Raw genomic sequence first — 11,235 nt, forward strand, 5'->3', positions numbered from 1 at the left:
AGCTCAGCCCCCGCACACTGGGGTATCATCTGCTTGTATGAAGCTTCCCATCGGTAACCGATACAACCCTTTTTCATGGAGGTTTTGGGGTTTTTACTTCCCTCCTCGGAAGGATTTGGTTTGCGCTCCCCGCTTACGCATCACGTGATCCAGGTTCAGGTCTAGCGTGAAGTCCGGTCCGGGTTTTCCCCGCAGTCTCCGGCAGGAGGCGCCTGACTCCAGGATCGGAGCAGCGGCTGCAGCAGTCACCGGAGCCCGTGGGCAGTGGGTTCTTTGCGGTGGCTGCACACGGTGTATTACAGGTTCGTGGAGGAGACAATCGCAGGTTTATTATCGGATCCACGCGTACAGACCCTGGTATCAGCAGGTGTGTGCACGGGGGCTTATTCTTTGTCAGGGTGGGTATAAACTATAAAGGTCTGCCCTGCATAATGCATAGATAAATCAGCGAGCCGGCCCCCTGTATAATGTATAGATAAATCAGTGACCCGGCCCCCTGTATAATGTATAGTTATATCAGCGTGCCGGCCCCCCTGTGTGATGTATAGATAAATCAGTGACTGGCCCCCTGTATAATGTATAGATAAATCCATGACCGGCCCCCTGTATAATGTATAGATAAATCGGGGAGCTGGCCCCCTGTATAATGTATAGCTAAATCAGCGAGCCGGCCCCCTGTGTAATGTATAGATAAATCAGTGACTGGCCCCCTGTATAATGTATAGATAAATCAGCGAGCCGGCCCCCTGTGTGATGTATAGTTATATCAGCCTGCCGGCCCCCTGTGTGATGTATAGTTGTATCAGCGAGCCGGCCCTGTGTGATGTATGGTTATATCAGCGAGCTGGCCCTGTGTGATGTATGTTTATATCAGCGAGCCGGCCCTGTGTGATGTATGGTTATAGCAGCGAGCCGGCCCTGTATGATGTATGGTTATATCAGCGAGCCGGCCCTGTGTGATGTATACAGTATGTGTCTCTGTGATGCAGGATGGGAGAGGATCGCTGAGCAGCTCGAAATCCGTCAAGAAATCGTTTCCTTCGACGAAATGGCGAAAAGCGCAGAAGTGAAAGTGGCCGTGTTTGGGAGAGCGGGGGTGGGGAAGTCTGGTGAGTCTTATTGTTACCTCGGGGGGTCCATGTAGCACTGCCCCCCCTTAACCCCTACTTGGCCGGAAGTGGTCGGAGAAGGTGAGGAGACATTGAGAGAGAGAATTACTGGAAGACTTGGGTTCCTCCCCCCCGATGAGTGCCCCTGCCCCCCCCATGAGTGCCCCTGCCCCCCCCCCATGAGTGCCCCTGCTCCCCCCCCGATGAGTGCCCCCCAAGAGCACCACCAGTCCATGACTCCATCAGTAAATATCTGCCGGACTTTCTTTCTCTTTCCGTAGCTCTCGTGGTGAGATTTCTAACCAAACGCTTCATTTGGGAATACGATCCAACCTTAGGTGAGATTTATTCATTTTTCTCTAAATATTCTCATTCTGAGAGTAAGTCTGGCTCGTTAAGTGGGGGTCCGTTCCAGTCGCCTCTCTTTCGTCATTGTGGTTGATGATTAGTTTTACAGAGATAGACGGGAATGTGTTTTATGATGTGAGGTTAAAGGGCAGGAAGATACATTGAACATCTTTCCGGGGGAGGTGGCAGGCTGCAGATTGACGCTGTGGTGATGATGAATAATGTATGCGTTATGAATGAAATGTATAGAAACGGGAATGGCGAATCCCCGAGCCGGTTTCTAATCTGAAATGATTTTTAAAACTCTGCGTGTTTCTAATCGATTCTTTTTTCTATCTTTAGAGTCGACGTATCGGCATCAGGCCACCATTGACGATGAAGTTGTTTCCATGGAGCTGCTTGATACGGCCGGGCAGGTGAATGTTCCCGTGTCGGTGGCTCGGCGATTCATTCGTAGAAGCGCTGGGGTCAGGGGACGGGTGGGAATCGCTTCGTTACCTGCATGGAAAGGGCAGAAACGCGGCTGGCGGTAGGCGGCCCGGCCTTTGTAGCCCCCAGCAGCTCGATGGTCAGGGTTTGTGCAGCGCAAACGCACCGGATATTGTTCATTTTCTAACGAACGTCGTGTTTCTGCAGAACAATCATCCCACGCCAGCAGCCGCTCTGAAAAGAAAAGCTGTCCTTGGCTGTCGGCTCGTCACTCTCTCTGCTGAAGCACGAATGCGATTTTTCTGTAATGCGCTTTCGCTTATTAGCGCTAAAGATTTAGGAATGGCTATTATTCCATTTTATTACACGAACAATCTGTTACTGGCTGGTTGGGCGCAGGCCCCAGGGTGACTTCCCAGCGGCCGGGGTGGAAAGCAGGGCCACTTGTACCATAAGCAGCCTGCAGAAGCCCCCAGGGGTCCCTGACTCGGTGTCCCATGCGGCTGGCACTGTGTTAATGACTATGTTCGGCCCCTGGGGAGCCATTATCTTGGAGCAGGACAGGTAGGAGTGAGAGGTCCTAAGTGTGGGTCTTGGGGCAAGTTCCCCTTTTTGCCCTATACAAAGCACAGCGCTGACTGCCTGCCACGCTTAACTCTTAATGCCTCTTTTCCAAACTTCCTTGCCAGGGCCACTTAGTCATTCCCTGGGTTTACTAGCCGTAGCTCTCCCTCTTCTCGCCCAGGCGGTTTTAAGTGGAAGGGAGTTCGGCCAAACACCGCTCCCCTGCCTGGAAAAAGAGAGAAATGTGCCAGAGACCCAGAGTGTCGGGAGGCTGTCCGGAGGGGTCCCAGGCGTGCGTAGGTTTCAGGCTTTCCTTACGTGTTACAGAACTTATTATCAGAGCTCATTAGTAATATATTGCGCTAATAAAGACACAACCATCCAGCCAATGATTCCATTCATTTCTCCGCGTCTTCTTCTACAGGAGGATCCTATCCAGAGAGAGGGCCATGTGCGCTGGGGAGAAGGCTTCATCGTTGTCTATGATATCACCGACAGAGGGAGCTTCGAGGAAGTTTTACCTTTTAAGAATCTACTAGATGACGTTAAAAAGCCGAAGAATGTTACGCTGATCTTGGTTGGGAATAAAGCTGATCTGGATCATTCTAGACAAGTTACCACTGAAGAGGGAGAAAAACTGGCTGCGGAGCTCGCGTGTGCCTTCTACGAGTGCTCGGCCTGCACGGGCGAAGGAAACATCACCGAGGCCTTTTACGAGCTGTGCCGAGAAGTAAGACGTCGGAAAATGGTCCAGGGAAAGACCAGGAGGAGAAGCTCTACCACCCACGTGAAACAAGCGATTAACAAAATGCTAACTAAAATCAGCAGCTGAAGATCTGGTGAAGCCGCCGGCGCGGCACCTGCTGCTGCGGAAACCTTTCCTTGCACCCCGCAGAAATGATATGTTTTAATGGTAATGCTTTTCAAGTTGTTCAGTGGGAATAACCTCATTATTTATGTCCTGGCACAATCATGGAACAGCTTTGTGTTCTAAATGTTAAAAATAACAAGATGTTCCGCACCCGCCGCAAACTGATTTCCAAACCAAATATCTCCGTTACTAAAGAGGAACTAAAATAAGAAAGAGAATAGAGTGCATGACTCGTGGTGTTGGGAAATTATACATTTCTGTATAACCTCCGAAGGCAGTTATTGCCCTTAAAATATGGTTATCTGGAACCTTCTTCCTACGGCAGATGTGATATCCGTAGTTAAGTGAGATCTGGCACACATTCGCCATATTAACGTATCCGTTATTGGAGAGCGGATTCCATTTTCCATGAACTCCGGTACATTTTACTGCATGCGAATCCGTGCAAACATTGCAGCCTTTTCTCAGTCGATTTGCTCCTCACCTTCCAGCTCTACTTAAAACAGGAAGCGCCCCCCCGAGTGCACAGGAAGCGCCCCCCCGAGTGCACAGGAAGCGCCCCCCCCGAGTGCACAGGAAGCGCCCCCCCCCGAGTGCACAGGAAGCGCCCCCCCCCCCGAGTGCACAGGAAGCGCCCCCCCCCCCCCCGAGTGCACAGGAAGCGCCCCCCCCCGAGTGCACAGGAAGCGCCCCCCCCCCCGAGTGCACAGGAAGCGCCCCCCCCCCCCGAGTGCACAGGAAGCGCCCCCCCCCCCGAGTGCACAGGAAGCGCCCCCCCGAGTACACCCTGCATCAGCTCACGCTTGGAGGACATGTTTTCGGAGCACCCATGCGCTTGCCTTCTGCTTCAATGAGTCCTATGGGAGGCTGCTGAGGATGTTCTAGACGTTTACGTGCCGATTCTTCCTGGTTTCATCCCGGGGAGGGGTAAATGAGAACCATGCATGCTTCAGTTTATGTGCAGTAAAGATGGAAGCAAATCAAGCGCGGCTTTACCCAAATCCTGCCCCTACGCCACCCGTGTGCCGCAGCTCGGCCAATTTCTTCTTATTAATTTGATGTATGGGGTATGTGTATCATGGTCATGCTAAGCGGGTCAACCAGGAGCCCACGGGTTGTAGAAGTAAATGTCCTAGTAATGTGCAATGCATGCCGATGAAGAAATGTAATGAGATTTCCTACTGAAAAACTGTATTCTTTGTACATATCTAAAAATACATAACTAAGAATGTAAAATTACATTTCATGCGTTACAATAAAAATACATTTACGAATGAAATGTGTCTTCCTACTTTATTGAAACCTCCATTTGAACGCTAACCCTACATTATGGAGTTGTTCATCACCTAGCTGCGTGCATGATTTAACCTCTTCAGCGCCGAGGGTTTTTAGTACCTTACATTTTTACCACATGTTGGTTTAACCAAGATTCCCCTGTTCTGTATTTAGTGAACCAACACAAATTGACACAAATAGGGCTGTCTTTTGAAACCATAGAAATATTTTATTAGACCGGAGGCTTCTATTATGTTATATCTTTCTTTATTAAATTCCCAACAGCAAAGAAAAAAAAAATATACATATATATATATTTAAATAGTAAATTTAGTTTTCCTCTCCCTCCAATCAATGTGCGTCCAGGTCTTTTAATACCCAGTTCCTCCATTTGCATTGATACCCATAGTCTTAATGACAATCCGCTTCCACAAGGCAACTGGGTATTAAAAGACCTGGATGCACATTGATTGGAGGAAAAAGGGTCTAGTAGAACTGGTTCGGGATAAAAATCCTGCATGGGGCAGAAAGGTCAGGGTTAGGTTAAGGTGTATGTGGAAGGCTTCATCCTTGATGGCAGCAGAGACTGGCGAGATGGCAACGGAGCCTGGGAGACAACAGCAGAGTCTGGGGACACTGACAGAAAGCAGCGGAGTGCGGGGAGACTGGCAGACGCCAGCAGTGAATGGAAAACAGCAGTGGAGTCTGGCAGATGGCAGCAGAGTTTTGGAAGACTGGCAAATGGCAGAATTTGTGTGGGGGGGACTCTCAGAGTGCAGCGGAGATGAGCAAAGGCACCGGCTCGGTTTATCCAGGGATTTTCTACTCACACAGCAATGCACGCGATCAGGAGCCATAACAGTTTTGTCTTCAAAGGTCTAGCACGACGTCTGGATCCGGGAGACCACATGATGAAAAAGGCTGATAACACAGAAATAATACACAAAGCAATGGTTACACACATTAACACTTCCTTCTCTGGGTTGACTTTAAAGGAACACTTTAGGGCCCCACCAATAAAAATGCACATCAAAATACTTTGAAAGTAATTTAAAATGTATTCTCTTACCCAAAGGAAGAAGAGAAAAAAAGCTGTGCTTGCCTACTGATCAAACTATACATCATACAGGGTTGACTCAAAAATTGGACTATACACCCTACCGGGCTGGCTCCTTAATTAAAATACACATTATAGAGGGCTGGCTCCCTGATTAAACTATGTATCAGACAGGGTTGGCTGACCAATTCAAATATACATCATACAGGGCACAATTTGTGCGAAAACAAAAAATTCCTCTATAATTTTATATTTACTGATTGATATCGCGCTCAGTCGGTTCTTCTTTTTGTCCACAGGGTGGCAGCATATCCCACATACAGCCTGCAGTGCCGACTTTCCGCTAGCAGGTGGCGCACGTTTTTTTATCTATACCTTGAATACTGCGTCTGCGTGTGATTTTCAGTTGATCTGTACCTCCAATGCTGTGTTTCCTTGGGTTATTTATTTACTTTATACCTGCAAATACACGGTGGAGGAAAAGAGAAATGCGTCACTGTGATGGAGGGGACAGAAGGACTCAGGGGGATTGCACAGGTAGCCTGAACACTTAAAAGCCAGTCCTGGTGACACCTGAAGCTGCCATTCTCTGGTGACCTGACCAGCAGTAACTGCGTGTGTGTATGACGATGTGATTTTGCGGAACCTATCACAGTCCATGCGGTGTCAGGGTAGTGGGAAAAGGGTCTGGCAGGACTCGGTGCAGGAATTGATTCGGGATGAGGCAGAAAGGTCAGGGTTAGGTTAAGGTGTATGTGGATGCAGATCCACATCTGTGCTGCAGCCTAAGGCTTCTTCCTTGACAGCAGAAGATACTGGGAGACAGCAGCAGAGACATGAGAGTAGAGAAATAGCTCTTAGCTTACGAGACCCGGGAAAGCAAACATGCCATGTCTGCCCAATAAAGAGCTCACCTGCTCAGTTTAAGCAGGAATTTTCTAGTTAGGCAGCAACGCACGCGATCAGGAGCGATAACAGTTCTGTCTCCAATGGTCCAGCACGGTGTCTGGATCAGGAAGTTCCCACGATGACAAAGGCTGAGAACACAGAAATAATACACAATGCAATGGTTACACACATTAACACTTCCCTCTCTGGCAAACTACTTTGGAATTCATTTAATATGCATTCTCGTACCAAAAGGAAGAAGGAAAAAGCTCTGCATGCTTCTGATTAACTATACATCTTACAGGGCTCACTCCTATTAAAGTATACAACATACAGGGCTGTCTCCTTAATTGAACTATAGATTTATAGTTAGGTCAGAGGTTTAAATGCAATGTAAGAAAGTTTTACCTCACTGCCTAAGTGGTAGATACATGGAACCGCCTCCCAGCAGAAGTGGTAGAGGCTAATTTACACATGCATACGAATATGTATACCGCTCCTGCATCCTGTTTCATTATTTAAGCGGTTCTGGTGCCGCCAGTACTTATCCTGCAGCCCCTTCATGCGGCCATAGCTTGTTTAATAATTTAATAATATTTGGCATTCATTTTATTAGTAAAGCTGCTATGGCATTGTCATTTCTTATCCTATATCGCCCTCGTGTGGACATAGCTTGTAATAATATTTGGCATTCATTTTATTAGTAAAGCTGCTATGGCATTGTCATTTCTTATCCTATAGCGCCCTCGTGTGGACATACTATGCGATTGCACCCCGTTTTTAAAGCGCTGCTGCACAGGGTGTAGATTTAGTGTAATCTGTGTCTCGATGGATGACTTTTGTGACATTTAATGAGCAGCAATGTCCTGTATATGTTTATTTAGTTATTATATTATTACCTCACAGACCCGACAAGCGAAAGAAAATGAATAAACCACATATATCATCTTGGAACACTGATCCCGTCGGCCATCTTGGAACACCTAGTTGCGATCCGCCATCTTAGAACACCCTGATGCCGTCGGCCATCTTGGAGCACCTAGTTGCGATCCGCCATCTTAGAACACCCTTATCCCGTCGGCCATCTTAGAACACCCTGATCCCGTCGGCCATCTTGGATCACCTAGTTGCGATCCCCCATCTTAGAACACCCTGATCCCGTCGGCCATCTTGGAGCACCTAGTTCCCGTCGGCCATCTTGGAGCACCTAGTTCCCGTCGGCCATCTTGGAACACCTATAGATTATTTATAGTGTTAATTAGGTTATTAAGTGTTTGTGTATTTTATTACCTCGCACATACAATGTGTTTAGAAAATTAAATAAAACACATAGGCCCGGTGAATTCATATTAAAGCCTTTGTGCAACAGTAATTTGTGTGAAAAAAAATTGTCTATAATTTTATATTTATTGGTTTAGGGGGTTAGGGTTTAGGGTTTATGGTTAATGTTAGGATTACCGTCAGCCATCTTGGAACACCCTGTTACCATCAGCCATATTGGAACACCTAGTTGTGAGCCGCCATCTTGGAACACCTGGTTGCGACCCGCCATCTTGGAACACCCACTTTCGGTCATCTTGGAACATTCAGTTGCGGTGCGCCATCTTGGAACACCTATAGGTTATTTATAGGGTTAATAAGTGTTTGTGTATTTTATTAGCTCGCACATCTAACGTGTTTATAAAATTAAATAAAACACATAGGCCCCGGTGAATTAATATTAAAGCCCTAGTGTAGCCGTAATTTGTGTGAAAACAATGAGAATTTCCTCTATAATTTTATATTTACTGATTGATATCGTGCTCAGTCGGTTCTGCTTTCTGTCCACAGGGTCGCAGCATATCCCACGTACAGCATGCAGTGCCGACTTTCCGCCAGCAGGTGGCGCATGTTTTTCGATCTATACCTTGAATACTGCGTCTGCGTGTGATTTTCAGCTAATCTGTACCTCCAATGCTGTGTTTCCTTGGGATATTTATTTACTTTATACCTGCAAATACACGGTGGAGGAAAAGAGAGATGCGTCACTGTGATGGAGGGGACAGAAGGACTCAGGGGGATTGCACAGGAAGCCTGAACACTTAAAAGCCAGTCCTGGTGACACCTGAAGCTGCCATTCTCCGGTGACCCTGACCAGCAGTGACTGACTGTGTGTGACTGCGTGCGTGTATGACGATGTGATTTTGCAGAATCTATCGCAGTCCATGCGGTGTCAAGGTAGCGGGAAAATGGTCTGGTAGGTGCAGGATAAGGTTCAGGATAAAAACCCTTCATGAGGCAGAAAGGTCAGGGTTAGGTTAAGGTGTAGATGCAGATGGCTGTCTGCTGCCATCAAGGATGAAGCCTAAAGCTGCAGCAGAGACTGCTGTTGTCTCCCAGGCTCCGTTGCCATCTTGCCAAAGTCTGGAGACACTGACAGAAGGCGGCGGGGTGTGAGAAGACTGGCAGAAGGCTGCAGAGTCTGGCGAGCCTGGCAGAAAGTGGCGAAGACAGAAAAACGGCGGTGGAGTTAGGGGAGACATGAAGGTGCCATCAGAGTCTGGGAGACAGCAGCGGACGCTGGCAAATGGGAGTGGAGTCTGGGGGAGACTGGCAGATGGTGGGGGAGACTAGCAGATGGCAGCGGATACGTGCAAATGGCAATGCAGTCTGGGGATGCCGGCAGATGGCAGTAGAGTGTAAAGAGACTGGCAAAAGATAGTGGAGTGTGGGTAAACTGGAAGATGGCATCAGAGTCCAGGGAAAAGGCAGTGGAGACTGGGAAATGGCAGTGGATTCTGATGAGACAGGAAGATGGAGATGGAGTGTGGGGAGACTGCCAGGTGGCAGCGGAGAATGGAAAACAGCAGTGGAGTCTGGCAGATGGCAGCAGAGTTTGGGAAGACTGGCAAATGGCAGCAGACTGTGGGGGGACTCTCAGAGTGCAGCAGAGATGGGCAAAGGCACCTGCTCGGTATATCCAGGGATTTTCTACTCACACAGCAATGCACGCGATCAGGAGCCATAACAGTTTTGTCTTCAAAGGTCTAGCACGGTGTCTGGATCCGGGAGACCACGTGATGAAAAAGGCTGATAACACAGAAATAATACACAATGCAATGGTTACACACATTAACACTTCCCTCTCTGGGTTGACTTTAAAGGAACATTTTAGGGCCCCACCAATACAAATGCACATAAAAATACTTTGGGTAAGAGAATACATTTTAAATTACTTTCAAAGGAAGAAGAGAAAAAAAGCTGTGCTTGCCTACTGATCAAACTATACATCATACAGGGTTGACTCACAAATTGAACTATACACCCTACCGGGCTGGCTTCTTCATTAAAATATAAATTATAGAGAGCTGGTAAAACTATGTTTTAGACAGGGTTGGCTCACTAATTGAAACATACATCATACAGGGTACAATTTGTGCAAAAACAATAAAAAATTCCTCTATAATTTTATATTTTCTGATTGATATCGCGCTGTCGGTTCTGCTTTTTGTCCACAGGGTGGCAGCATATCACACATATAGCCTGCAGTGCCGACTTTCTGCCAGCAGGTGGCTTTACCTTGAATACTGCGTCTGCGTGTGATTTTCAGTTGATCTGTACCTCCAATGCTGTGTTTCCTTGGGTTATTTATTTACTTTATACCTGCAAATACACGGTGGAGGAAAAGAGAAATGCGTCACTGTGATGGAGTGGACAGAAGGACTCAGGGGGATTGCACAGGTAGCCTGAACACTTAAAAGCCAGTCCTGGTGACACCTGAAGCTGCCATTCTCTGGTGACCTGACCAGCAGTGACTGCGTGTGTGTATGACGATGTGATTTTGCGGAACCTATCACAGTCCATGCGGTGTCAGGGTAGCGGGAAAAGGGTCTGGCAGGACTCGGTGCAGGAATTGATTCGGGATGAGGCAGAAAGGTCAGGGTTAGGTTAAGGTGTATGTGGATGCAGATCCACATCTGTGCTGCAGCCTAAGGCGTCTTCCTTGACAGCAGCAGAGACTGGGAGGTGTCAGCAGAGACAGCAGAGCATGAGAGTAGAGAAATAGCTCTTAGCTTACGAGACCCGGGAAAGCAAACATGCCATGTCTGCCCAATAAAGAGCTCACCTGCTCAGTTTAAGCAGGAATTTTCTAGTTAGGCAGCAACGCACGCGATCAGGAGCGATAACAGTTCTGTCTCCAGTGGTCTAGCACGGTGTCTGGATCAGGGAGTCTCCACGATGACAAAGGCTGAGAACACAGAAATAATACACAATGCAATGGTTAAACACATTAACACTTCCCTCTCTGGCAAACTACTTTGGAATTAAATTAATATGCATTCTCGTACCAAAAGGAAGAAGGAAAAAGCTCTGCAGGCTTCTGATTAACTATACATCTTACAGGGCTGACTCCTATTAAAGTATACAACATACAGGGCTGGCTCCTTAATTGAACTATACATTTATAGTTAGGTCAGAGGTTTAAATGCAATTTAAGAAAGTTTTACCTCACTGCCTGAGTGATAGATAAATGGAACAGCCTCCCAGCAGAAGTGGTAGAGGTTAATTTACACATGCATGCGAATATGTATACCGCTCCTGTATCCTGTTTCATTATTTAAGCGGTTCTGGTGCCACTGGTACTTATCCTGCAGACCCTTCATGCGGCCATAGCTTGTAATAATATTTGGCATTCCGCGGCAGCGGAGTGTGGG

At 47.5% G+C, this 11,235-nt stretch overlaps 1 protein-coding gene across 2 annotated transcripts; it reads left to right on the plus strand.

The window, feature by feature from the left end:
* Positions 1-1,048: 1,048 nt before the first annotated feature.
* LOC149271126 (ras-related and estrogen-regulated growth inhibitor-like) lies at positions 1,049-3,282 on the plus strand. 2 transcript variants are annotated; one of them, XM_089507603.1, is made up of 4 exons: positions 1,049-1,109; positions 1,391-1,447; positions 1,800-1,873; positions 2,875-3,282. In XM_089507603.1, exons 1-4 carry the CDS (start codon positions 1,049-1,051, stop codon positions 3,280-3,282), a joined length of 600 nt encoding a protein of 199 aa, XP_089363729.1. The 2 variants fall into 2 exon arrangements, with proteins under 2 accessions (XP_089363729.1, XP_089363730.1); XM_089507604.1 differs by lacking the exon at positions 1,391-1,447.
* Positions 3,283-11,235: the final 7,953 nt, after the last annotated feature.

This window comes from Sceloporus occidentalis, unplaced genomic scaffold, assembly GCF_023333645.1.
Source record: "Sceloporus occidentalis isolate IW3139 unplaced genomic scaffold, rSceOcc1.0.p SCAF_557, whole genome shotgun sequence".
NCBI lineage: Eukaryota > Metazoa > Chordata > Lepidosauria > Squamata > Phrynosomatidae > Sceloporus > Sceloporus occidentalis.

Excerpts from the sequence above, each read along its gene's own strand:
- LOC149271126 (XM_089507603.1), top strand. The coding sequence starts at position 1,049 with ATGGCGAAAAGCGCAGAAGTGAAAGTGGCCGTGTTTGGGAGAGCGGGG. Across the intron at positions 1,110-1,390 it reads AGCGGGGGTGGGGAAGTCTG|CTCTCGTGGTGAGATTTCTA; the intron begins GTGAGTCTTATT and ends CTCTTTCCGTAG. Across the intron at positions 1,448-1,799 it reads GGAATACGATCCAACCTTAG|AGTCGACGTATCGGCATCAG; the intron begins GTGAGATTTATT and ends TTCTATCTTTAG.